Raw genomic sequence first — 24,513 nt, 5'->3', positions numbered from 1 at the left:
CACCTCTGCCAGCCACCTATGACTCCATGGCTCTCTGGTAGGTCATTCATAAAATTACACTGTCCCGACTTAAGACAATGGTTCTCAGCCTCCCATAAAGGCAGACTATTAGATATCCTAACATCAGATGCCTGCATTATGATTCATAACAGTAGCAAACTTACAGTTATGAAGTAGCAATGAAATAATTTTACAGTTGGGGGACATCACAACATGAGAAAGTGAATTCAAGGGGCACAGCATCGGGAAGATTGGGACCCGCTGTGTTAGAGATATTTTAAAATTTAGGGACCAACTCAAGGGCTTCCTCATATTTACAATTAGGGAGCATCAATCTGATTTCTTAAACTGACAGGAAGGAGACAAAGAAACAGAAGAAACACTGTTTAGTCTTAGCCGAGCACTTGTAAACACAGAGGAAAATGGTTTCTGAAAACATTTTTTTAAAACTTACTCATCCCCATTAATGTCAGTAGCAGCTACAGAAAATCCAAAATAGGCAGCCATCTGAAGGAGAAGATGGGACAAAACACTGACATTTCATACAACCAGATGAACACTTACACTAACATTTATATCTCATAAAAAGGCTAAAGTCTTTCTCTGTGCATGAGAAATCCAATCTTTTTGTCTGTTTTACTAAGACGATGGCCATCTGTTAATGAGGTCTTTAATCTTTCTAGATTTATAAGCCAAACACATTTCACAGTCATCACTGCAGAGCCTCCGCCACGAGGCTTCCATCCCTTCCTCCTCTCTCAGGGCTTAGCCAAAGCTCCCGCCCAGACACAGAAACTGGGAGGGTTTTCCTCTGCCCACTGTGGAGCTTCTCCTTTGTAACACAAACAAGACTATTATAAAGTATCTGTATCACTCCTAATGGATTGTAATAATAAATATTAGATTGGCATCTAATAAGACTAAAACATACAAGTCATCTTTTTTCTTGACTTTTCTCCTTTTGTGTTTATGGGGTTTCTGAGACAGGGTTTCTCTGTGTAGCCCTGGCTGTCCTGGAACTCACTTTGTAGACCAGGCTGGCTTCAAACTCACAGACTCACCTGGCTTGGCCTCCCTGGTGCTGGAATTATAGGCTTTATAGGTTATTCCTTAAGGAAACTTTGATGATATCAAGAAAAAATTTTATGCTTTTGTGTATGTACAATTTTACTTAAAAAAAAAAACAAATATACAAAAGACAAAAAGGATTTGCTAAACCAAAATATTTTGTTTAAAAACCAAAGTAAAATTATCTAAAACCAGTTGAACAGCGGTGCCGCACAACTTTAGTGACAGCCTTCAGGAGGCAGAGGCAGGTGGATCGGAGTTTGAGGACAGCCTGGTCAGCATAGTGAGTTCCAGGGCAGTCGGGACTATACGAAAAACCTTGTCTTTGAATAACAAAAAGATCTAAAGCCTGTCATAATTCTATCTATAGCTTTGTATGTCTGAACCCACTAAGCTATTTCCACCAAATGCTGACTGACAGAAGTAAGATACAAGAGAACAGACAGGAGAGCCAGGCTGGCCTGCGTACAGGCTTGCACAGGGTGGGGGAAAGCAGCAGCGAGAGGGGCCTCTGCATTCTCAGTCTCTGCATTCGCTTTACTGAGTCTTCACAACAGGGTGTGAAATTTAATAGCCTACCTGTTCGCCAGTAAAATTGTGTAAAGAGGACATATTTTTCCCGTCATAAATATAAACCTGTGTAGGGAAAACAAAAGCAAATGAAATATTTAAAATTAGGGGCATCTACAGATGGGGGTGGTGATGTGTGAACACTGTCTGTGGAGATTGGGGGGCGGTTAAGTGTCTTCATCCTTTTTTGAGACAGTTTTTCTAACCCTGGAGCTTGCTCATTTGCATGACTAACTAGTGAGTACCAGGGGTTCACCCGTCTCCACACCCTAGCACCCTAACCCACAGCTCGGGGGTTACAGGGTGATGGACCTGTTGTCCTATGCTCCCCCCGATCCAAACAGCCCTCACGGTTCTGAAATGTCTTCTGACCATCTCCCCTGCCCCTTCCCCCTTAGGTTTAAAAACACCCTTTTTATCCTACCATTCCCAAAGTCCTTGCCGCTCTTGGAACTCCTGAAACAAAATCTGGGGGGAAAAAAAAACTCAATTACACTCATTTTTAAGACAAATACTGGAATTTACAGATGTAGATGCTCTGCCAGAGAGCTTTAAATTTCTATAAATCCAGTGGAAAACAAACTAGAGGTTTTTTTCTATCGATGCTGGATACAAAGTAACCAGCCTTGCATTTTAAATTATAAAAGCATAATTTGTAAATCATAAAAACATTACTAAAAACTCAATTATGCCAGGAGTGGTGGCGCACACCTTTAACACCAGCACTCAGTTGGCAGAGGCAGGAGGATCTCTGTGGAGCGGGCAGAGTAAGTTTGATGCCAGCCTGGTTTGCACAGTGAGTTCAAGGACAGCCAGGAACTCAAATGCATGCAAGTAAGCCCTCATATGACCTGCCATCTTATTAAACAGGAACAGAAAAATCAAGGGGGAAAAGAAGTGCTGTTTACGGTAGGGAAAAACAATACAAAGCTAAAATGAGACTGTGGCTGGGGTCAGAGCAGGACCTACGTGATGTCCAGGATTGCTACAATGACCTCAAGACCAAGGCAAGGAGGAAGGAGGAACAGCCTGCTACCAGACTATACCCACAAGCCACAGATCAACCCAGAGAAGGAAAAGCCTCTCACACAGACAGAACTTACCAGGGACAGGGACAGGGAAGGAGCTCCAGGCCGGGCAGAACTGGTCCCCCCTCTCCCATCCCCACCCCTCCAGCACTTCCTCCCCTCCATATAATCCACAGCAAGGGCTGCAAACTTCAGAACTTCCGGGTGTTTGTGTCTCCAATGCCTATGTGGAGAGCACGAAGGGTAACCCAAGTTCTTCCTACCTTCAATGCCGTCACCATTGAAGTCCCCCACGGCCACAGAGTAACCTAGACAGGAACGAAAGGCAAGACACTGTGGTTCTCTTCAAACATGTTTGAAGCTTCTTTCTCCTTTAGGGGTAAAGGGTCCACATGCAAGGGACAAGTTTCAAGTGAGTCGCCCAAAAAGGGCATCCGTATGGGAAAGCTAAGACAAGGAGTGTTAAAGACAGGGAAGCCTGCAGTTACACCAAAAGGCACCACGTCCTGCCTCTGCGGTGTGGCTTTCTTCCATAAACAACAAAGAAACTTAAAGAGTGAGAAAAAAAAAAAAAAAAAAAAAAAAAAAAAACACAGATGTGTTCTCAGACCGAAACCTGTGTCTAAAAGCTCAGTAGTGAAAATGCCTCGGCCATGACTCGGCACAGCCGTGAAAACGCCTCGGCATTTACAAAGGGGCCTGGGACCCGTGTGCTCTACAGACTTGAGGCGCTGCATACGCAATCAAAGGAAACGCAGACAACGGCCAGAGCCCGAGAGACGTTTCAAGGTTACTCGTTATTACTAGCCGTGTGCAAAGCAGCGCTTTCTTCGGTTTTAATTGAGTCAGAGCATTACCTATGTGTTCAACACCTATTCCGTGCTGTATACCCATTCACTGCCTTTAAAAAGTCAGTCTATTTCACATAGTGATTTTTTACTTAAAGCAGTATATGCAGTTACAGGGCAGCCATACCAAACCTGCATTCAACTCTGTATTTTGCGCTTACATACCCAAATAACTGTCGTCAAAAATGGCCTGTGCAGTCCGTGTTGCTAACTGGTTATTATACTTGATGCTGTAGACATTTGGGTCATATTTGGATATTATTTCTGCCACTTGATCGGAAATGAGCTGACCTGTGGTGGAGGGGAGACAGAAATGAGCAAAATGCCTCTCAGGGGAACTTCCAAGTACAACCACTAGGTGGTGCCCTCATGAATCATTCGGGTATTCGAATGAGCAATTTCAAAAGGCTATACTTACTAATGTAGATGCCATGGCCTCTAGAGTATAAAAATAAAATTCAAACCACTTACCAAAAGAACAAAACCGAAACAAACAAGCAAACTTTTTTAAATGATTCTATATGATTACTTTAAATTTACCTTTCACACTGTTTTCTATCTAAAACATATACAAATTTAATATACACCATAGAAAACACATCAAATCATTTCCTAAAAATATTGTATACCAGATAACTTATATACTTAAATTACATTTTCTATTTCTTTAATATAATTTGAAATACGTCATGGGCATGTGAGTAGTCAAGTATTCAGTTGAAAAATATGAACTTACCCTGCCAATAAAAGCTACCAGGACCACCAAGAAGTACTCTGTCGGCCTAGATCAGATCACAGAGGGGACAATGCTTAAAAACAAGTGTGGATGAGGCACTGCAGGTATTTATGCACATACTAAAGACTTATTATAGTTAAATCACAAGCTGTTGGCTCAGCTAACTCCATTCCAGCCGTTTGCAGTGACTTTTCTAAGAGGAAGTAAAAAGGAACTTAATAGCTTCATTTAACACAGAAACAATTTTCCTGAAGATGGGTTCTGTCCAATACATTCAGAATGAAGCTCTGGAGGAGATATTATTTGGTTGTGATCAGGAAAAGGTTGCCAACTTCCTAGGGTAGACTTATAACTACCTAAGATAAATTGTCTAATGATCACTAAGAAGTGTCCTGCTAAAGAGAAACTATTTTTGTATCTCACAAACCTAAAGATGAGTGGCTTCAGGGGGGAAGTTTGAGTAAGGACGCCAGCATGTTTTATATCCGTAACAAACTGTAAAGGTCTGATTCAGGGTATTTTGTGTTTGTACATGATGGTGTCTTGGAATTTTTCTTGCTAGAGGCAAGACATTTTTCTCCCAAAATGCACCTATGATTTTACATCCCACATTCACTGCTGCTATCACTGCTTTGGGTGTTTTTACTTCAGAACAGGGTCTCGCTGTGTAGCCGGAGTAGCCGGGAACTTGCAATCCTTCTGCCTCAGCTTCCTCAGAACTGGGATTGTGGGATGTGCCACCTCCCAGTGCCAGGAAACTCGAGTTTAAATCAATGTATTTTTGCAACTACTCCCAAGAGGGATTAAATATTATCATCTTAATATCCAAATGTTTAGACAGCTGAGGGGAAAAAATGCTGAAATCAAAACAAAAAAACCATAAAAAAGTACACTTAAGAAAGTTTGTCCTTAAAAATGCTGATGGATTTTTTTAATTTGGATAGATTTAAAACTATCAAGTTTAAAGAGCATGAGAGTTTAATTAAAATCAGATTCCGGCTCACGAGATTCTCTACCATGACTGAACTGTCTCAGCCTCACTTGGCACCTACAAACGGAAAACAGATGGCAAACAGGTGCATTTCTCAGCTTTTATGCAATTAAACTCATTTGTGTGTGTGTGTCTGTGTGTGTGTGTGTGAGAGAGTGTGTGTTTATGAATGTGTGTGTGTTTATGAATGTGTATATGTGGATGTTGAGTGTGTGTGTGTGTGTGTGTTTATGAATGTGTATATGTGGATGTTGTGAGTGTGTGTGTGTGTGTGTGTGTGTGTGTGTGTGTTGTGTCTGATGTAAGTAGGGGAGGTGTACATATGGAGATTAGAGGACACATTTAGAGGCACTTCATATGGATTCCAGGGTGAACTCGACCATCAGGTCTTGGTGGTAAGCGCCTTCACTGGCCGACCCAATCTTCACCTGCTCTGGAGACTCCAATACCGCCATCGTTCCCACAATCCTTAGTGTGCTACCTCCACATTTTACATAAGCAATGTTTATGAAGAAGGGATTATGATACGTCAAAAACTATCAAAATGAACAAGCCATTATTTTTCATTAAAACACAATCATTACTGAAAAGCTGAAGTAAGGAGCATGTAACTTTAAAGCCAGTTAAGTCAGTAAAAAAGATCTGTATCTACCTTAAATGGGAACTTACTTTAGTAAAATCAATGCTGAATCCTCCTTGACAAAATCCCTGTCCATCGGCATCAATATTTTCTAAAATAAAAAGATTGGAAATATACACAAACCCCAAAACAAGCAAATAATACAAACAAAGCATGAGATAAACCTGCTATTGTTGAACCCCAGCTTTCTCTGAACCACTCACCCAGGTACCTGGCTACTGTTACATTACGTCACATCCTGACTGCTGTTACAATAGGTCACATCCTGGCTACTGTTACATTAGGTCACATCCTGGCTACTGTTACATTAGGTTACATCCTGGCTACTGTTACATTAGGTCACATCCTGGCTACTGTTACATTAGGTCACATCCTGGCTACTGTTACATTAGGTCACATCCTGGCTACTGTTACATTAGGTCACATCCTGGCTACTGTTACATTAGGTCACATCCTGGCTACTGTTACATTAGGTCACATCCTGGCTACTGTTACATTAGGTCACATCCTGGCTACTGTTACATTAGGTCACATCCTGGCTACTGTTACATTAGGTCACATCCTGAGTGCTGTTACATTAGGTCACATCCTGACTGCTGTTACATTAGGTCACATCCTGGCTACTGTTACATACATTAGGTCACATCCTGACTACTGTTACATTAGGTCACATCCTGAGTGCTGTTACATTAGGTCACATCCTGGCTACTGTTACATACATTAGGTCACATCCTGACTGCTGTTATATTAGGTCACATCCTGGCTGCTGTTACATTAGGTCACATCCTGAGTGCTGTTACAGTAGGTCACATCCTGAGTGCTGTTACATTAGGTCACATCCTGACTGCTGTTATAGTAGGTCACATGTTCATCAGGAACATCCGCTCCTCTCATACAAAACAGAGACACTGCCATGCAGAGCCTGTGAGCCAGGCACCAAGGACCAGAAGGGTCAGCTAACATCCTTTCCTTAGACGGAATTCCACTGTTAGCCATAATGGCCTCAAACACAGGATGCTCCTTTATGTGCTTTTCAAGTGCTAGGATGAAGGCACAAGTCCCTGCATCTGGATTAAACTACTTTTTTCAATCAGGACTCACAGAAAGATTGCAGTTTGTATCACAATCCATCAAACAGAGAGTACGCAAAATGAATGCATGACTTAAAAATCTCCCAAAATATGAGATGCAATGTGCTCTATAATGTATATTCTCTATTCAATTATATCCTGTTTTTGGAAAAAATACCATTAACAACCAGTGAGCCTTCATCTGCAAATGTAAGCCTTCTTCTGAAATGCTTCCTTCCCATCTCCTTACCGTTGCTATGTCTTTGTCAAGTTATTAGGAAAAAACATCCACACAGTCTTAACATATTTCCTATGTATACATTTGCAGATGATGATCAAACAAGAACTAAGAACTAGCGGAGGTGTGGGGGGGGGCGCTCATTTAAATCTCAGCACTTGGGAGGCAGAAGCAGGAGGATCCCTGTGAGTACGGGGCCAACCTGGTTACATAGTGAGGTCCAAGACAACCAGAGCTCTGTGAACACACAACACCCAAAACATAAAGAACCATAGATAACACAGTGCAGAAACGCTAAAGGTTGCAAAGTCTGCACTTGATGTCTAAACAGTGAGCTGTACTTGCAGCCACACTCGGAGGAGATGATTGTTTGCTTAAACGCGGTTCCTCCCATTACAGCAGTCAATAATTTGATTTTCTGTAATTACTGTTTGTTTGTTTTTAAATCTTGGGGAAAGTGACTGATTCTGATATATAAGTAATTGATCAATTAATGTAAACTAACTTCAATCATGAGCAATACTACACCCAAAATAGAGATGCAGACGAGTTTTTTTTTTTTTTAATTCTTCCTTTATTAGACACCGTCTTCTAGTTACCAAAGACTTGCTCCCTGGCATTGCAAATATATAAGCTACTCCCACTCAGACCACTCAAGGACAGAAATCGCAAATAGTTCATTTTAATCATAACCTCAAACTTCTAAAGAACTGGGGTGGGAGGGGAGGAGGGTGTCAAACAATCCCTTCCCAACTTAGAACCCAATGTTAAAACCTGGGAACTGCCCCAAGATTACACAATAAAATATTTTTTTTGTTTCAGGAAAATGGTCACAAAAGTGTAACACGACTCTCATGTAAATTTCTCTAACCAAGAGGGACATGGAGAAGGTGGACTGGGGTTTCCAGTGTCTGCTGAGTCACACCAGGGGACTGTGCTTTAACCTTAACTACACCATGCATTTCCTCCATCCCGGCTGCATCCATTTACGAAAACACGCTTTTTTATTTTTACTATGCAACTCTCTGCCTGATCTGGTTCCCTGGGATGTCCAGGTTGGAGATACAACTTCTTTAAAACTCATTGACAGCACACGCTAAGCTGGGTGCTTCTGGCAATTTAAAAACTCTCCGAAGCTCGGTGTTTGTCCCTACTGAGGGCCAGCACTTCTGCTTGTCCGGCTGGAGAGAGCAGGACAAGCAGAGGCTGGAGCAGAAGGTCACAGGTGTGCACTCAGCACTTCCCGGGAGCTACTCACTCGGAACAGTGTTTGGAGAGATGAGACGTCAGCCATGTTTGTGCAGAAGCCTAGTGCTAGGGATGGTAAGTGACTTGCCAATAGGCAGCCAGCTGACACTATGGGCCTGAACACTGCTGAGCCGAGCAGCCTTGATCCTCAGCCTGACGATCACTATCTGAGTAAGGAAAAAGTGGAAGCAAAACCTAGGAACCTTAACTATCCAAATACGGCCATCAAAGCTAGAGAGCAGGACTGGACTCCGTGGGAGCATCGTGTTGAAAGTGAGTCTCCATACCGTGGGACTCGGGCAGGTTTTCAACAGATGTCCGCCTGGCTAGTACTTAAGGCTGAGTGTGATTATGGTTATTGCCATTAAAAATCCACAAGCAACCACAAACAGTAACAAAGTAACTGGGAGACAAGGAGTGAAGCTCTTTATCCAAGCTGTGCACATAGATCATGTTCAAAACAAAACAATGAATCAGCAGCCAACCAAACAACGACAATAAAATAAAAAAATGCAAACATAAACCACCACCACCAAGCAGGCAAAATTACAGAGGTCAGCGTGCAGCCTCACGAAGCTAGAATCATCCAGATTACTGAAGCATGAATGAGCACAAATATCACATGGTGCTGAGAGGAGGGGAGAAAGGGGAAACTTACACATGAGAGAAGAATTTTAAAAAGAAACAGAAGAGAAGAAAAAGGTAAATGAACAGCACCTCCGAAAGGTTTGGTCAGAACCAGTGTTTTTCCAATAGTGAAGTGAGGGTCCGGTGTGGGGCGGGGGATTACCCAGTGCTCTGGGTTCGCTGCCAGGGGAATCTGAGTCTATGACCCAGGTTTTCAAGCCCACTCCTCAGGGTTCACTCTGGGTAAGTTGCCTGCTGGTATGTCCTATGTCAAAGGACTGACCAAGTAGCATGCACTGTAGCCTAGTTTGCTAAGAGAGGCTTTTCCTGTCTGTGTTTTATGATGCTTCTCTTTGAGATGTTTACTCAGACCAGAGAGTTCCATAAACCTTCTCTGAAAATATCCAGACATTTAAGTACTCCAAGAAACAGGGGGTCACATACTGTGTCAACTCCAGAATGATTCAACTTCCTAGACACTGTATAATCCAAATGGGTGTGGCCAGACAGTGTATAACCCAAATGGGTGTAGCCAGGCAGTGAATAACCCAAATGGGTGTGGCCAGGCAGTGAAAAACCCAAATGGGTGTGGCCAGGCAGTGCAAAACCCAAATGAGTGTGGCCAGATAGTGTATAACCCAAATGGGTGTGGCCAGACAGTGTATAACCCAGATGGGTGTGGCTAGATCGCCATAAAAAGGTAGGTTCAACGATCACAGATTACTGTAGTTAGAATGTTAACTATCTTAGGAGATAAGGCTTCATTACTTTGTAAATTTCAAGTCTGAAGCAGGTAATGGAAGCATTAAGAAACACAGCGATGTGTCCCTGGAATGCCCTTTTCTGGCGCAGGTGAAGTGAAAAGCACATTCTCCTGTGAGTAAGAGAAGGAAAGGGTTCTTTTAGAATGTGACAGAGCTCTGGGGCATAGTTCAGGGGTGAGACCTAACTTCAACGTCTAGCACCAAAAAGGGGGGGAAATGACAACCTGGGTTCAAATTCTTATTTGACCACTTGGTACCATGGAATTTAGGGAGGAAAATGCTCCACCTGTCCTGAGTCTTCCTTTCTGCATTTCTCAATGAGAAGAATAACTGGTGTGCCTGTGTGTGCACAGGCATAGAAATCCGTGCATGCGTGTATACGTACTTATGTGTTCTTTTTTAAAATGTATTTATTTATTATATATGAGCACACTAGCTGTCCTCAGACACACCAGAAGAGGGCATCAGATCTCATTACAGATGGTTGGGAGCCACCATGTGGTTGCTGGGATTTGAACCCAGGACCTCTGGAAGAGCAATCAGTGCTCTAACCACTGAGCCATCTCTCCAGTCCACACTTATGTGTTCTAAGTCGGCTTTGCTGGCACAGGATAAGGAACTCTCTCCTCATCGATATGAAGTTTTATTTTTCAAAATGAGTGCTTTTGAAATTACTAACGTTAAAAAGTATTCCTTACATTCTACACTACCAATGAGGACGCTCTGTGACCTAACCATCCACACACATGCAGAAAGAGAGATGGCGCCCAGTGCTGAGGGCGGAGCGCTGACTTCCTCCCCGCCAAGGCAGGGCATGTGCTCTACACAGGCACCATCCCTTTGATGGATACTTCACACTTACAATAGCTAGCATGATCAAGTGGTCAGCTAAGAAATAATTGTTAAATTTAAAAAATGGCAATTCCCTGGAGATTCAAATACTTAGAAGTTGGAAGGCTGTGTCATTCCTTTGACCTAATATTACCTAAACATCAGCTAACGTGGAGATGAATCTAGCAGGAAGTGTCTTACATGATGTGACTTTGCTAATTAATTCTGTCTGCTCAACTATTTGGCTGAGCATCATAAAAGGTACCAGGTAGACTACATGGAGTTCCCCCACTTATTGGCACAATTTTGCTGTTAACTGTTTCAGTAACTTACTATTGATCATGTTCTCAAGTTACTACTTGGGAAATTGCCTTAAATAAATGATTCATCAGAGAAATTTAGTAGCATGTAAAATTTCGTGCCACCTATGGTCCTAGGTGTCCATGGAACATCTTGTAGAACAGGCCCCATAGACAAAGCATGACTGCATCTGAACAATCTATTTTTTATTTGGTTGGTTTGAGGTTTGTTTGTTTTATTTTTTTGTCAGACATCGTCTCTCTATGTAGCACTGGCTGTCCTGAAACTCTGTAGACCAAGATGTCCTTGAACTCACAGAGATCCATCTGCCTCCAACTCCCCAAGTGCTGGGATTAAAAGCAGGCACCACCCTAGCCCAGCTTGGACAATTATTTTTGTGTCTTTGGTATATGGAGGTTGTAAAGTCAGGGCCAATACAATAAGAAGTAGGCTTGCAAAGGTCTGGGATCCAGGGGGAAAAAGACATTCAGAGAAAGGTGTAGCCAAATGACACCTGCAGAAATCTCCTGGGTATTACTTCCATTGGAGCTTTACCTAACATCAGAGAAAAGCCTAAAGTTGTCAGATAACCACCAGACAGACGTGTGGGCTTTTCACTACTGTTAGTTGAAATCTCAGTGAAAGCAAAGCCTGGCAAATTAGACTTAAGAGACCTAGATTCACAGTCATTTGTACACTCTGGCTCAGGAAGACATCTTTTTAAATTTACTTTTAACATCATAATTCCCTACAACTGTGTTTCTCAAACTTTGGGGCCCAACAACATGACCTTATATAGCTTTATTAAAATATAGGTCTCAGGCCTGATCCAATGACTCAGAGTCTTTAACTGTGATGCCCATTTCTCCTTTAGAGAAGCTTGCATGAACTAATGTGACTGGACATAACATATTTCCAAGATTAGATATTAATTATCTCAAGTCAAGGATGACCAAACATTATTATTAGAAACAATAAATGTGGTTAATTCACATTTGTAACTTCTTCGTAGGAGCAGAATTCGTTCATTTTGCTCAAGCCCACAGTGTCTACAGGATTTGTCATACAGGCACACACGCATGCATCCCACACAGAAACTAGGCTCCTGGGCTCTCTTGCTAAGAGACAGTGCAGGTTTTTATACGTACTTGACCTGCATGGGGCATACTCAACGGTCTTCGTGCCATCCTGAAGAAAGCAGGTTCCAACTGGTTCTCTCTCCTGCTTCATCTCAGTCCTCCAGTGATACAAAGGGGCACAGGCCTAAAAAACAAAGGTTTAGTCCATGATACAAGAATCCTCTAAAAAATTAACAGCCCCAGGATCTACGCTAACTCAGAATATAAGAGCACTAAACGCTGAAAAGTTCAAACCCAGCCTCTGCTTGATCACAGGAGTAAATAGATTGTAAGAGAAGTGCCGTTGTTGTTTGTTTTATTCAGACTCTGTCACTCCGAGGTCTCTCAAGTCAGACAAGAAGAAGATTTTTCTTAAGCCTATGCTGTGGCTCACAGTTCCTGTCAGAAGTCAGCAAAGCTATTGTTTCCGGATGCTGAGCTGAAGGTCACAGACTGAGTCACCCTTCGAACTAAGTGGTGTCCTCGTGCGTGGAGGAGATACCCCTAAACCATACAGCAGGAGGTCAGAGCGATAAGCAAAAGTCCCCTGCAGTGCTTCTCCAACGTACTTTCCGAAGGTTTGATTTCGGTATCTGAGAGGCAGGCAAACAGTGAATGCTTTAATGGCACATAAAACTTGCAGAAATTTAACTGAAAGTTGCTAGAAGACAGCTCGTCGTATCCCTGTAATAACTTTCCAACAGAAGCCCTGACCATGGACTATTTCATAGCCACTCTGATGAAATGAAAAAGCAGGAGCTATTACCCCTCTGCATGTCCACCTCACATCCCACCTCACACCTAGCCTTCCACTCTAACAGTAACACCTGACATGTCTACAGGTCCTGCTGAAACCTCAGCTCTTTAGCAGAGTTTTCCTGATTACTTCATTATCATAGTTTTTAAAGTGTAAGTAAAAACGAAATTACGGAAGACCCTCTGAGGAAATGAAATTAAAAGTGAACACTGAACAAAAGGAAGTGGCTGAATAAAAATGGAGGAAAAAAACATTCCAGGTAGAAGGGACATAACTGAAAAGATCTGGGATACGGAAGGAATAAACCCAAAGATGAGGGGCTGGAGAGATGGCTCAGTGGTAAGAGCACTGACTGCTCTTCCAGAGGTCATGAGTTCAAGTCCCAGCAACCACATGGTGGCTCACAACCATCTGTAATGGGATCCTATGCCCTCTCCTGGTGTGTCTGATGACACATACAGTGTTCTCATATACATTAAATAAATAAATAAATCTTTAATTAAAAAAAAAAAAAACAAAGACGAGTGTCATTAAAATATTTAAGAGGGACTGAGGTAACAGAAACACAGCCTATACCCTTGTGCTGACTTTTTTTTAAGGAAAACACTTTGCAGTCTGGGTCCTTTATCTCTTTGTACATCAGGCCATGGATTCACAGGGAACGGGCTCTAACAGCTCTGTCTCCTTTCCGTTAGTCCTCACAAAGTGGGCTTCTCCGGGTGGCGCAGGCTGGCGCGTCAGCTGAACCAGGCGCCCTTCTCCTTGGCTCCTTTTCCCTCTGCTCATTCTCCTTCACCCGCTTCAGGAAGCCGTCTCTGCTCTTCGAGTGCTTGACGTGCTCAGTCCCCACATTGATCCTCTTGGTCAGAGTCCTGCCCTTAACTTGCTGTTTACAACACTGCCCACGGCACGCTGGGTGACACTGTAGACTCTTTCGGTTTTGCTGAGGTAACATTTATGGGGCGTTCCTTTCTGAACAGTGCCTGTTCCTTTGACATCTACAATATCACCTTCTTGTAAATTCGCATGTATGTGGCCAAAGGAACAACTCCATGTTTCCTAAAAGGCCCGGAGAACATATAGCGAGAGCCTCTCCTCTCTCCCTGTGTTCGTCATGTTGGCGAGTTAACTGGAAGATCTGGCTGCCTACTGACTAAGTTTTTTGTCATCCTGACAAAACCTAGAGTCGTTTTGGAAGAGGAAACCTCAACAGGAAAAAAAAAGCCCTCACCAAATTAAAATGTGGGTCATTTTCTTCACTGTCACCGATGTGGGTGGACACAGCTCACTGTGGGTAGAGCCACCCCTGGGCTGGTGATCCTGAGGGCTATAAAAAATCCGGGCTGTGCAAGTCGTGATGAGCTGGCCAGCAGCCCCGGCCGCTCCTGCTTCAGTTCCTGCCTCTAGTTCCTACCCTGACTTCCTCGGGTCGCAGACTATCCAGAGGAAATGAACCTTCTTAAAGTAGCTTTTGGTCATGGTGTCTGACCTCAGCAACATCCCTAACCACGATGAACCTGATTCTGGTGGTGTTTCTATGTCAGCTTGTTAACCTCAGAGACAGAAAGCCGCTCATCAAGGAGAGACTCGGATTATGCCCTTTACTCTTGCTCTGCAGAGGCGGGAGAGGAAGCTGACCAAAAAAAGGCGATGAAAGGAACAACTGTGCTGGCCTGCGAGAGCAAGGGTGGCGGGTCACTGCAGGGCAGAGGTCAGAGGTCACTGATAGAGAGGAAAGCCATCCAGGGATGTTACTCCTGTCCTCTGTTCACGCTCTTTGACAGAGGGTAACAAGAATCCCACGGGGACCATATTCATTCGGAGTGCTCTACTAGATGGACAAATAAAAAACAGCATATGGGTAATTTAGGAATGCCCCTTTAAAATGTTGGGGGGGTCAGCTAATAGCTAGAGATATTGATTCGGCGAGGATAACTGCATTCTCAGACGTGACACATGAAAAGACCCTCTGGGTAATGGGTTAGAGGAAGCAAATGGAGACTTCAGTAGAGCTCAAAAACATGCCAACATTTAGGAACTAAGCAGAAAAGGAAGTATCATCAGAGACAATTAGGAAGTGAACAAGACAGGAGGGACGAGAACATACACACACATGTCACATAAACCAAGATACAGAAAGGACCAAGCCGGGCACAAGGGGATGTGCTTACAATCTTGGAACTTGGAGGACTGTGAGTTCAAAGACAGCCCAGTTACAGAGTGAGATCTTGGTCTCAAAAAGGGGGTCGGGGGCTTAAAAAGTGTGGGGAGGGGGAGAGCTGTGGTAATGGCTCAGAGATGGCTCTCCAGTTAGAAACGAACACTGGCTGCTCTTCCGGAGGACCTAGGTTAAGTCCCAGCACCCACCGGGCCGCTCACAATTATCTGTAAGTCCAGCAACAGGATCTACACCTTTGTCTGGCCTCAGTTGACTCTGCGTGTACGTAGTACTTGATGTACGAGCTGACAAAAACGCCCGTACACGTGAAACTGTTTGATTGTTTGTTTTAAGGGTGGGCAGGCAGCTCTACGATGAGCGAGTGTGTGAGATGGGAAAGAGAGGTGGAGAGGGTTCTGTGCCGTGAAGAGGCCGGGCTGGAGATGTGAGGGCGGCGAGGAACGGCCTGAGGTGAGTAACACTAATGGCACGTGAAGCCCTGGTGATTTCTAGGCCGTGCTTCTACCGAGGGCCATGTCTGGGTCTGTGGTCTTACTGCAACAGCGGTCTGCGTCCATGTTCATGGCCCATGTTACTACCAAAGGCTATGCAGACGTCGGCGGCCTGGGCTGCTGCCTGAAGCCACGCTGATGTCTGAGGACCACCCCTCACCGGTGATTGCTTGGTAGCACCAGAGTTGCTGGGATACAGGAGAGCTGGCCCCGCCCCTTACCTCGACAGTGCTAGAGACTCGGCCTGGTGGAGCTGACCAACTCAGCTACCTCTCAGGCCCAGATCCAGGGCTTTGAGTTGGCCCACCCCAACATACACCCCATGTATGAGCTGCTGGAGCACGTGAAGAGACCGGGTCCCGCAAAGATGCAAAGCAGCAGGATCTCCACAGCACAAGGCAGGAGTCTCGGTATGGGTACGGTACGGGTGGGGTAGCAGAAGCCAGAGGCCTCAAGCTAGACCAGTGATTTGATTCATTCAAATGAATATTTACAAGTAAAGATGTTTGGGCAAAGGGGCATGTTCTGTGCCACACTGCAACATCCAGGGCGGGATTATTTTTGCTTTGTTTTTTTTTTTTTTTTGGGGGGGGGGAATTAAAAGGGAGGATAGTGAATATGGAAGGGCTGGGAAATGACTGGATTTGAGGTGCATGGTGTGAAGTTCACAAAAAACCAACAAAGAATTATTTTAATATAATCAAGTAAATAAAAGGTATGTGGGGGCTGGAGAGAAAGCTCAGTAGTTAAAAGCATTGACTGCTCTACCAGAGGTCCTGAGTTCAAATCCCAGCAGCCACATGATGGATCACAACCATCTGTAATGGGATCTGATGCCCTCTTCTGGTGTGTCTGAAGACAGGCACAGTGTACTTAGTTATAATAAATAGGTAAATATTTTTTTAACAAAGGTATGTGAGACAACAGAAATTGACTTTAACAGCACGGGGGGGGGGTGCAAGAAAGATAAAAGATTAAGTATTTACAAAAAGAAATCATGGCAACATACATTTCTTTTAAAAATGACGTACAGTAAATTTTTAGTAATCTGCCCATCTCACGCCTGTCTCAGTTGCTGGGGCAACATGGAGACGGTTCGGGTTAAACAGCTGTTTAACCAGAGGAACGGGAGTGGAGCAGAAGACAAGAAAGACTAGAGGGTTGTTTGGAGTTTTTAAAAAGGTATGAAAGCCTGTGGGTAGCCAAAGGCACAGTGTGGCTGACAGAAGAAAAGGAGAAACAGACGAAGAGTATGAAACGGAGCAGGAGAGTAGCGATGGGGGCGGGGGTGGGGTGGAAGGAGCCGAGGCCTGGGAAGAGTGACAGCCTTCCATCAAGGCCTATACCAATGGCCAGACCGAATTTCACATACAAAACGTCCTGTGCTCCATGTAACCCCCCCTCCCAGCTGAGGTAGTTCCTAAAGACTTACCAAGATTTTATCCTGCTTTGACCTCACGGAGGCTCCAAACCACTGGTGAGACTTAAACTCTAGTGGGTCATCTTTGGCATAATCTCGATTGCCTAGAAAAGAAAAGTGCGTGTATGTGGTTAGAAACACATCAAGACTGTTCTCAGAACAGGACAATTCATTTCTGTCTGGCCAGGTTCAGAATAATGTACCTCTGTGCTGGGCAGGGGTATAGCTCTTACTTAGTTCCAGCACTCTGGAGGCAGAGGCAGGCAGATTTTGTGAGTCAAAGCCCACCGAGTCTACAAGTGAATTCTAGGACAGCCAGGGCTACAGACTGTGATCACGCCTTGAAAAAACAAAAAACAAACAAACAGACAGACAGACAAGTGTTCCTTCAATTGGTCAGACACTTTGCCTGCATTGCAGTGATTAATCTCCTGTACTTTACACGGCTTAGGATATTAGCTAACCAGGAAGTGTGTGGGGCTAGAGAGATGGCTCAGTCGTTAGAAGTCCTTCCTGCTCTTGCAGAAAGCTGGAGCTTCCTGGGACCCACTTGGCAACTGACCATCATCCGAAACTCCAGCCCCAGGATACCCTCTTCTGGATCCCTGTACACACAGGGTGCACAGACACACACTCAGGCAAACACCAATGCACATCATATTAAAATTTTAAAAAGAAAAAAGTGTGTTAGCGTCTCAGGTGTACTGTTAATTAACATCAATTCTATGCCAGATGTGGAGAAGCCATCAGAAGCCAGGCTTCCGGTTATCTAAGTTGTTGAACAACAGCAAACGCTGTGACCACCTGTTATGTCCCCAGGCATTCCTGCCATATCATAAAGACAGGTATGAAGGTCAGAACACAGGACGTCCCTATGAGGGCCAGTGGGTAGGGAAATAAAGCTGTATGTAAAGACAGACCTGTTGGCATTTTGGCTTCTCTCCTAAACAATGTTTCCATGAGTATAAAGCATGTCTTCATCCATGAACAGGTATTCCAAACCAAGTATCTAAGATACACTAAAATCATTACTAAAATACATATTTTCCCTCCAAACAATCATCAGGGAGGGTAGATCTCTGGTACCATTTTGAACACTGTACAATAGCCCATTTCATAGCCACATAATAGTTTAGTGAATCCTCCGTATCTCTTTCTGTTTCTAGTGAAGGGCTACTTCAGACTGATTTACAAAATCATATACAAGCTTGAGTCAAATGCATGTGTTCTTCCCCACACGTGGGAAACTTGTCACTGGGGTCAAGGACGGGGCCATGGCTAAGTTAAGGTGGTAACTCCTCTGAGAGCATGGCCCACTACCGACTATTATTCTAACAGATATACTTCTACCAAAGCCCCAAGAGATGCCCGTTTTGATGACCATGACCACACCCAGGGAGATTGCAGCCCTTCTTCTGGGTGTTTGTCAGCAACCACTACTGAGGATGACCAAGCCCAGCAGCCTTCTTCGAGGTGGAAGCTATAACTTCCAGAAAGCTGTGTGGGAGTGAAGCCACATGGAGATTCGAGGGGGACAGCAAAGGAGGAACAGTTCCTGCAAGCCCAAGCACAAGAGGCACACTGGCACCGACTGGACCTCCTGGCGAAGACCTGCCCTCCTGCTACCAGAGTACTTCAAGGAGTCTTCTCAGCTCGCTTTCTCGACAATGAATCACACGTGTAAAGGGAGGCTTTCCTACAACCATGGCAGTCTTCCTCCTGCGCATTTTCCCACTGCACCGATCTCTCCTGTCTGGTTCCCAAGATGCAGATGCCTCTGTGCAGCTCACTGTGGGGGTGGGAAGCACCCGCTGTTGTGGACGGCCCATGGTGTGTCCCCAAGTGTCTGTATTCTTGTTGTGACATTTAAAGTATATTATAGGGTTATAAAAATAAAGGGAGGGAGGGAGGGAGGTTGGAATCCTGTTTGTTTTGTTGCTGAGATAAGGTTTCTCTGTGTAGCCCTGGCTGTCCTGGAACTCGATCTGTAGACCAGGCTGGCCTCAAACTCAGAGATCTGCTTGTCTCTGCCCCCCCAGGGCTGGGATTAAAATCATGTACCACCACCACCCAAAAAGAAAGAAGAAAAAAGAATACTTCCCGCCATAATGCCTCTCAAGGACTTGTCTCTGAGGATATCAAGATTAATGTAAGCTAGAAAAGTCACAGAAAATGCTCGCATACTTTGGTCTTATATGAATCACCAGTTTAAATCTATAGTTCTTTCCCACATGAGAACCTATTTACCACCTACTAGGAGCAAATGAACAGCCGACAGAGGTTTTTTGTTTTGTTATGTTTTGTTTTTAAAGCATCAGACATCAGACGATGTGTTTTGGATGTAAACAGAAATTTTAAAACCTAATTTAAGGCAGGCATTGTGCTACAAGCCTGTAATACCAGCACTCAGGACACCGGGGCAAGTAAACCTGCCTGTTCCAGCATGTAGAACTTGTCTTCAAAAAAAAAAAAAAAAAGAAGTTAAATTAGATATCAGAAGGCCTGGTTTCCTTAGGACAGTGGTGCTCAACTTTCCTGACCCTACGACCCTTTAATATGGTTGGTCCTCAACCTTCCTAAGCCTGAGACTCTTCAACACAGCTCCTCATGTTGTGGTGACCCCACCCCCACCCCACCGCCCGCCCCAGACATAAAATTGCTTCGCTGCTACTTCATAACTGTAATTCTGCTACTGCTTTGAATTGTAATGACTTCTCGAGATAAAGGTGCCAAAGGGGTCTCAACTGAAAACTGCTACCTTAGGGGAATGGAGTAGCACAAGGGGTTGTTCCAAAACAGCTCAGAATCAATGGCCATGCCTTAAAGCACCGTAGGTTTGGTTTTTCCAGTTCAAAAGCTGGAGAGATGGCTCAGAGTTTAAAGCACTAGCTGCTCCTCCAGAGAATCCAGTTTGATTCCTAGCAGCCACATGGCGGGTGGCAACCATGTGTATCTTCAGTTCTAGGGGACCCAATGGTTTAACTTCTCTGCAGGAAATGCACACATGGTGCCCAGAAATCCACACAGGCAAAATGCTCAGAGACATAAAATGAGTCTTCACTAAATGTCCGATTCCACCACTACTGGTATGTGCGCTAGCCTATACTGACACCCAAAGTTCAGTCCATCCTCATAAACACACACACACACACACACACACACACACACACACACACACAGAGAGAGGCACGCACGCACCCACCATCTACTACTTCAACTGTCTCCCGCTTCGACAGCCACAACTGCAGACCGTCATCTTTTCAAGAAACTTGCTGGGAAGGAAGTTTGTCTTCGCTAAGCGCCCCAGTCTGAAAATACCTCAGTCCACGGCAGACTGTGGCTCCACTGAAAGGAAGCGAGAATAAAGTGGGCGGGAGAAAGCAAGGAAAGGCCGCTCTCCAAACAAACCCACAGGCGGCTCATTCAGGACCTGGCAGGGACTGGCAGCCACTCTGGAACGAATGAGGGAAGTAAATATTTTGAGTCACAGCCCCCGAAGTCACCGAAGTCCTGCTGTCCCTGCGCCGGAACGCCCAGACTGCTGTGTGTTGCCACTCTTAAGAATGAAATAAAACGCAGACCAGGGATTCCAGGGCTGAAAGAAATGCTGCTTGTTTTTTACCTCCAGTGTTTTGGACAACTGGCTCATATCACCAAACAAACTTCAGAGAAGGACGATGTATAATGGCACACTTTTAGTTCTAGCACTTTGGGAGGCAGAAACAGGCAGATCTCCTTGAGTTCAAGGCTAGCCTGATAATAAATCAAGTTCCAAGACAGCCAGGCCTACACAGAGAAATCCTATCTTAAAACAAATTAAATAAATATAATCATGAGGCAAATCACTAGAGACTTGAAAATCAAACACTCTTTTTATGCAAGATTCCAAAAATGTGTTTTTTGCACCCCACCAAACTCCCAGGAGGAAATGCCTCAGGGCAGAAGCTATGACAAGAGCACCCCGTCGGTGTGAGTATCTAATGCTTATTTCTGTAGTCTTCTCTCAAGTATTCGCAAGCTAGACATGCAGGCTTCAACTCACTGGGGAGCTAAAATACCATCAACATAAGACTGAATTTTAAGATGAAGATACCCTGTTACCCTAAAACTAAGTGTTTGTCTCTTCTTTTTATGACTGAAGAACATCTTTTGGACAAGATTATGCTGCTCTTTTTAAAAGGGAAATTTGAAATATTAAAAAGAAATAAGAGAGCAAGCGTTATATGAGTTCTATGAAGAACTAGATGACTTAGGTCCTTGTTGGGTTTTGTTTGCTAAACTGAGCTGTTAAAACAATGTCATTCCGTATTAATCTTTGAGTAAAACGAATACTTCAAAAACCTCCTCAAACAGGTTTTTACCCAAAATACAACTTCAACTCAGATATTACTAAGAAATAAAATTGAAAAGAAGAAAACATCTCAGTAGAAGCTGTTATTTATGTGACATTTACAAGGTCAGAGGCAGAAAGTCCTTTGATGACTTAATTAAATCCATTGGTGAATCCATTCATTAAATGCAGCAGTGAGACCCGCGGCCTCTGCTGACCTAGTTAGTGTATGTCCCTCCCTCTCATACTCTATGAGTGCCCCTACTAAAGGTGCATGTTGCTACTAATTTCCACAGAACTCTCTAGAAACACTGTTTACCTGAGACAGCTATCCTCTAAAGACAAACAAGAAGAGTCAGCAAAGTGTATGTGGAAGAAACAGGCTGGAGCTCACTGTTCTGGGTCCCAGCATTGTCTATTTAGTTATTCAGACTCTCCCCCTTCGTCCCGAAGCCATCTTGGAGGTTCTGCAGGATCTCAGCACAAAGAACACAGGCCTGTGTGAGCAGCACTGCTTGCTCTCAATGCTTGATTGTTTCCTGCTAGTGTTGGGGAGGAAACGATCTGAGAGCCACAGTTTCAAACAGAATCCCTTCACTGGAGAGTTAAAGAGAAAAAATACAGAACAAAATCAACCCCAGTCTTCAAAGAGTGGGCGTGAGCCGGATCAGACCATGAGAACTAGGATGTAAAGGGCCACGTGAAACTGGTTGGTCAAATAGTACAGATACTAAATAAGACATTGTTAGCTATATGTTAATCGATAAGAGAACTAGACAAATTTATGTATTCCTAAGGTGTTTACCAGACCTCCAATCACTGAATTCTGAACCAGGAGATGACTGGTTCTGTCAGGAGATGACTGTATATTTAAAAAAAAATCTTTAGTCTAAATTCATGTTGTAACAAAAGAACACCATGTCTCATTTGCTTTATCTTTTTAATTTTATAAGGCTACTATAAGTACACAATCTAGGCATATCTAAACTTCCAGAAAGATGTTACAGAGTCTAAGTATTTTAGCTTCAATGAGCTGAAGTGTAGGTCATTTTTACATCTGTTATTTAAAGCAAAGCCTAGGAATGTGTCGGGAAATAACCTTACAGCATTCTTCTGGATGAGAGTCTGCATGGCCAGGCTTGTCTGCTGCCTTCGGCTGAAACTTTCTAGAAACATGCTTGAATGTTGCCATAGCAGGATGCTCAGGGTGAAAGGGGAATCCTACATCTGACCTTCTCCTGGATGGAGTTAGATCCTTCTACCTTTAAAAGACACTGTTCATAAGGTTGTAGTCAAGCCTGCATTTCTAAGATAAGAGGCGACTGTTTCTTCCCCAGTGGAGATCGACAGCCTATGTTCTGGAAGGGGAGGGAGTGGGGCGTGGTATAAATGCTCTCCTATGTGTGGATGCAGACGCCAGAAGCCTGGGATCCTCCTTTATCGCTGTCTGCCTTATTCCCAGGAGACAGTCTCTCACTGGACCCGAAGCTAGTCTGGCGTCCAAAGTGCCCCGTGACCATCCTGCCGCTGCCAACCACAGGGCTGGAGGAAGAGGCGTGTGAGACCACCTCCAGCTGGAAAAGATTCTTTTCATAAATAACACTGGGCAGCCATCCTTCTGTTCGTAACATTTGCTTCCTTGGAAAAGGAAAACACATGGCAATCAAGGGGTATTGCCCAAAGTCAGAGTAACAGAGATTATAACGTAAATTCACTTAACGGCCACAATTCTCTTCATTTCTTTCCTTGCTTGTAATTCCTTTCTGTGGTTACCTATGCTTTCCTGGTATGGTACGTACGTTGCTGTCTACGAAGTCCACTCACAGACATAGACAACAGACACAGACACAGACAACAGAACACCACCACTCCAACAGAGATGTATGTCCTCCTTCCCAGAATCTTCCTAAGTAATACAGAAAGTCACAAGCCATAAAAGACTCGGCAGGTGTGATCAGCCACGTGGCCCGAAAACATCTGGGTGTGTCCAAGAGGAGCCAGGACAATCATCGCCCTGAGCGAGGCAGCACTGAATCGGGTGAACACTGCTGGCTGTAGCTGAGAGAAGCCAGGAGCTTCAGGTCCCACACTACTGGCTCGAAGAGGAATAGGGCTGCTCACTTGACTTTAGTCCAGTGAGATCCGTCACAGATACATCGCTATCTTCTAGGACTGACCGTAAGAAACCTGTGTTGTTGAAAGACATCTAGGGCTGAAGGAAAAGCTCAGTGGTCATGTTTTTCACACACAGATTCTGAGTTCAGTCTCCACCGACAAAAAAGACAGAAACCAGGGCTAAGAGAGCTTCTGACACCAGCAAAGGGAACTGGTATTGGCTTGAACACTAAACAGAAGCAGCACTCTACCAGCTTGCCGCATGGGCTCTCCGCGCTACGCTGTACAGAGTAAGCGCACGGGTACGCATGTGCCACGTGCACGCCTCATACCCAAAGAGCTCATAAGAGGGCATCAGAGCCCCTGGAGCTGCAGTTACAGACGGCTGTGAACTACCATGTGGATGCTGCAAACCAAACCCAAGACCTCCCGAAAATAACAAGGGCTCAGAATTGCTGAGTCATCTCTTCAGCCTCTCCCCAAACTTTTATACACACACACACATATATACATATACATATATACACATATATTATATATACATATATATGTATATATAAATAAGAATATGTCCGCATAAATGTATATGAGTCTGGATACTTTTTTCTTCCTTAGGTTAAGTTCTTTGTACTGCCACCACCTTGACTGACATTAAAATTTGTTCCAAGAATAAAATTACCCTGCCTCCACCTTCTATAACACAATATAAATTTCCAATACACTTTAAATAAAAATGTGCTTATGAATATTTTGTCACCTAAATCTAGTCAAGATGATTCAACTTTTGTTTTTGTTTTTGGCATTGCACCAAGCATTGACTGATGGAGAATCATTGATGAACCATTGACGAGTCATTGACGAATCGAGACATAATCGGCAGTAGTTTGTGAGCCCTGCCTCACTTTGGTTCACAGTAAAACAGAAATCTCTCCTGCTCGTGAGAGCTCCCTGTTCCCAGAAGAGATGTAGACGTATTTTAATACATTTTCCCAGAATGTCCACATATTGACAGTGTGAGTTGCGGCTGGAAGACACCTGGAGAGACACAGAACTGCGGCAGCAAACACGCACTGATCATTTATATAGATAAGTCTCCCTGTGGGGTGATGATGTCTCCCAGATGTCTCTTTTAAAAGGATGTATT

At 44.0% G+C, this 24,513-nt stretch overlaps 1 protein-coding gene across 2 annotated transcripts in view; it reads right to left on the bottom strand.

Annotated features, from left to right (window-relative positions):
- Window positions 1-24,513, bottom strand: part of ITGAV (integrin subunit alpha V) — a 70,625-nt gene that overhangs the window by 34,378 nt on the left and 11,734 nt on the right. For both annotated transcript variants that reach the window (XM_080927561.1, XM_080927562.1), the window contains exons 3-11: window positions 16,937-17,028; window positions 12,108-12,222; window positions 5,911-5,972; window positions 4,251-4,296; window positions 3,680-3,805; window positions 2,930-2,974; window positions 2,063-2,106; window positions 1,648-1,704; window positions 455-507 (exon numbers count right to left, since the gene is read on the bottom strand). In XM_080927561.1, the coding sequence (XP_080783687.1) occupies window positions 455-507; window positions 1,648-1,704; window positions 2,063-2,106; window positions 2,930-2,974; window positions 3,680-3,805; window positions 4,251-4,296; window positions 5,911-5,972; window positions 12,108-12,222; window positions 16,937-17,028 (640 nt within the window). The remainder of the gene's footprint in view (window positions 1-454; window positions 508-1,647; window positions 1,705-2,062; window positions 2,107-2,929; window positions 2,975-3,679; window positions 3,806-4,250; window positions 4,297-5,910; window positions 5,973-12,107; window positions 12,223-16,936; window positions 17,029-24,513) is intronic.

This window comes from Micromys minutus (assembly GCF_963924665.1).
Source record: "Micromys minutus genome assembly, chromosome: 13".
Lineage (NCBI taxonomy): Eukaryota > Metazoa > Chordata > Mammalia > Rodentia > Muridae > Micromys > Micromys minutus.
Note: the sequence above shows the minus strand (reverse complement) of the source record. Positions and strands in the feature narration are given on the sequence as shown.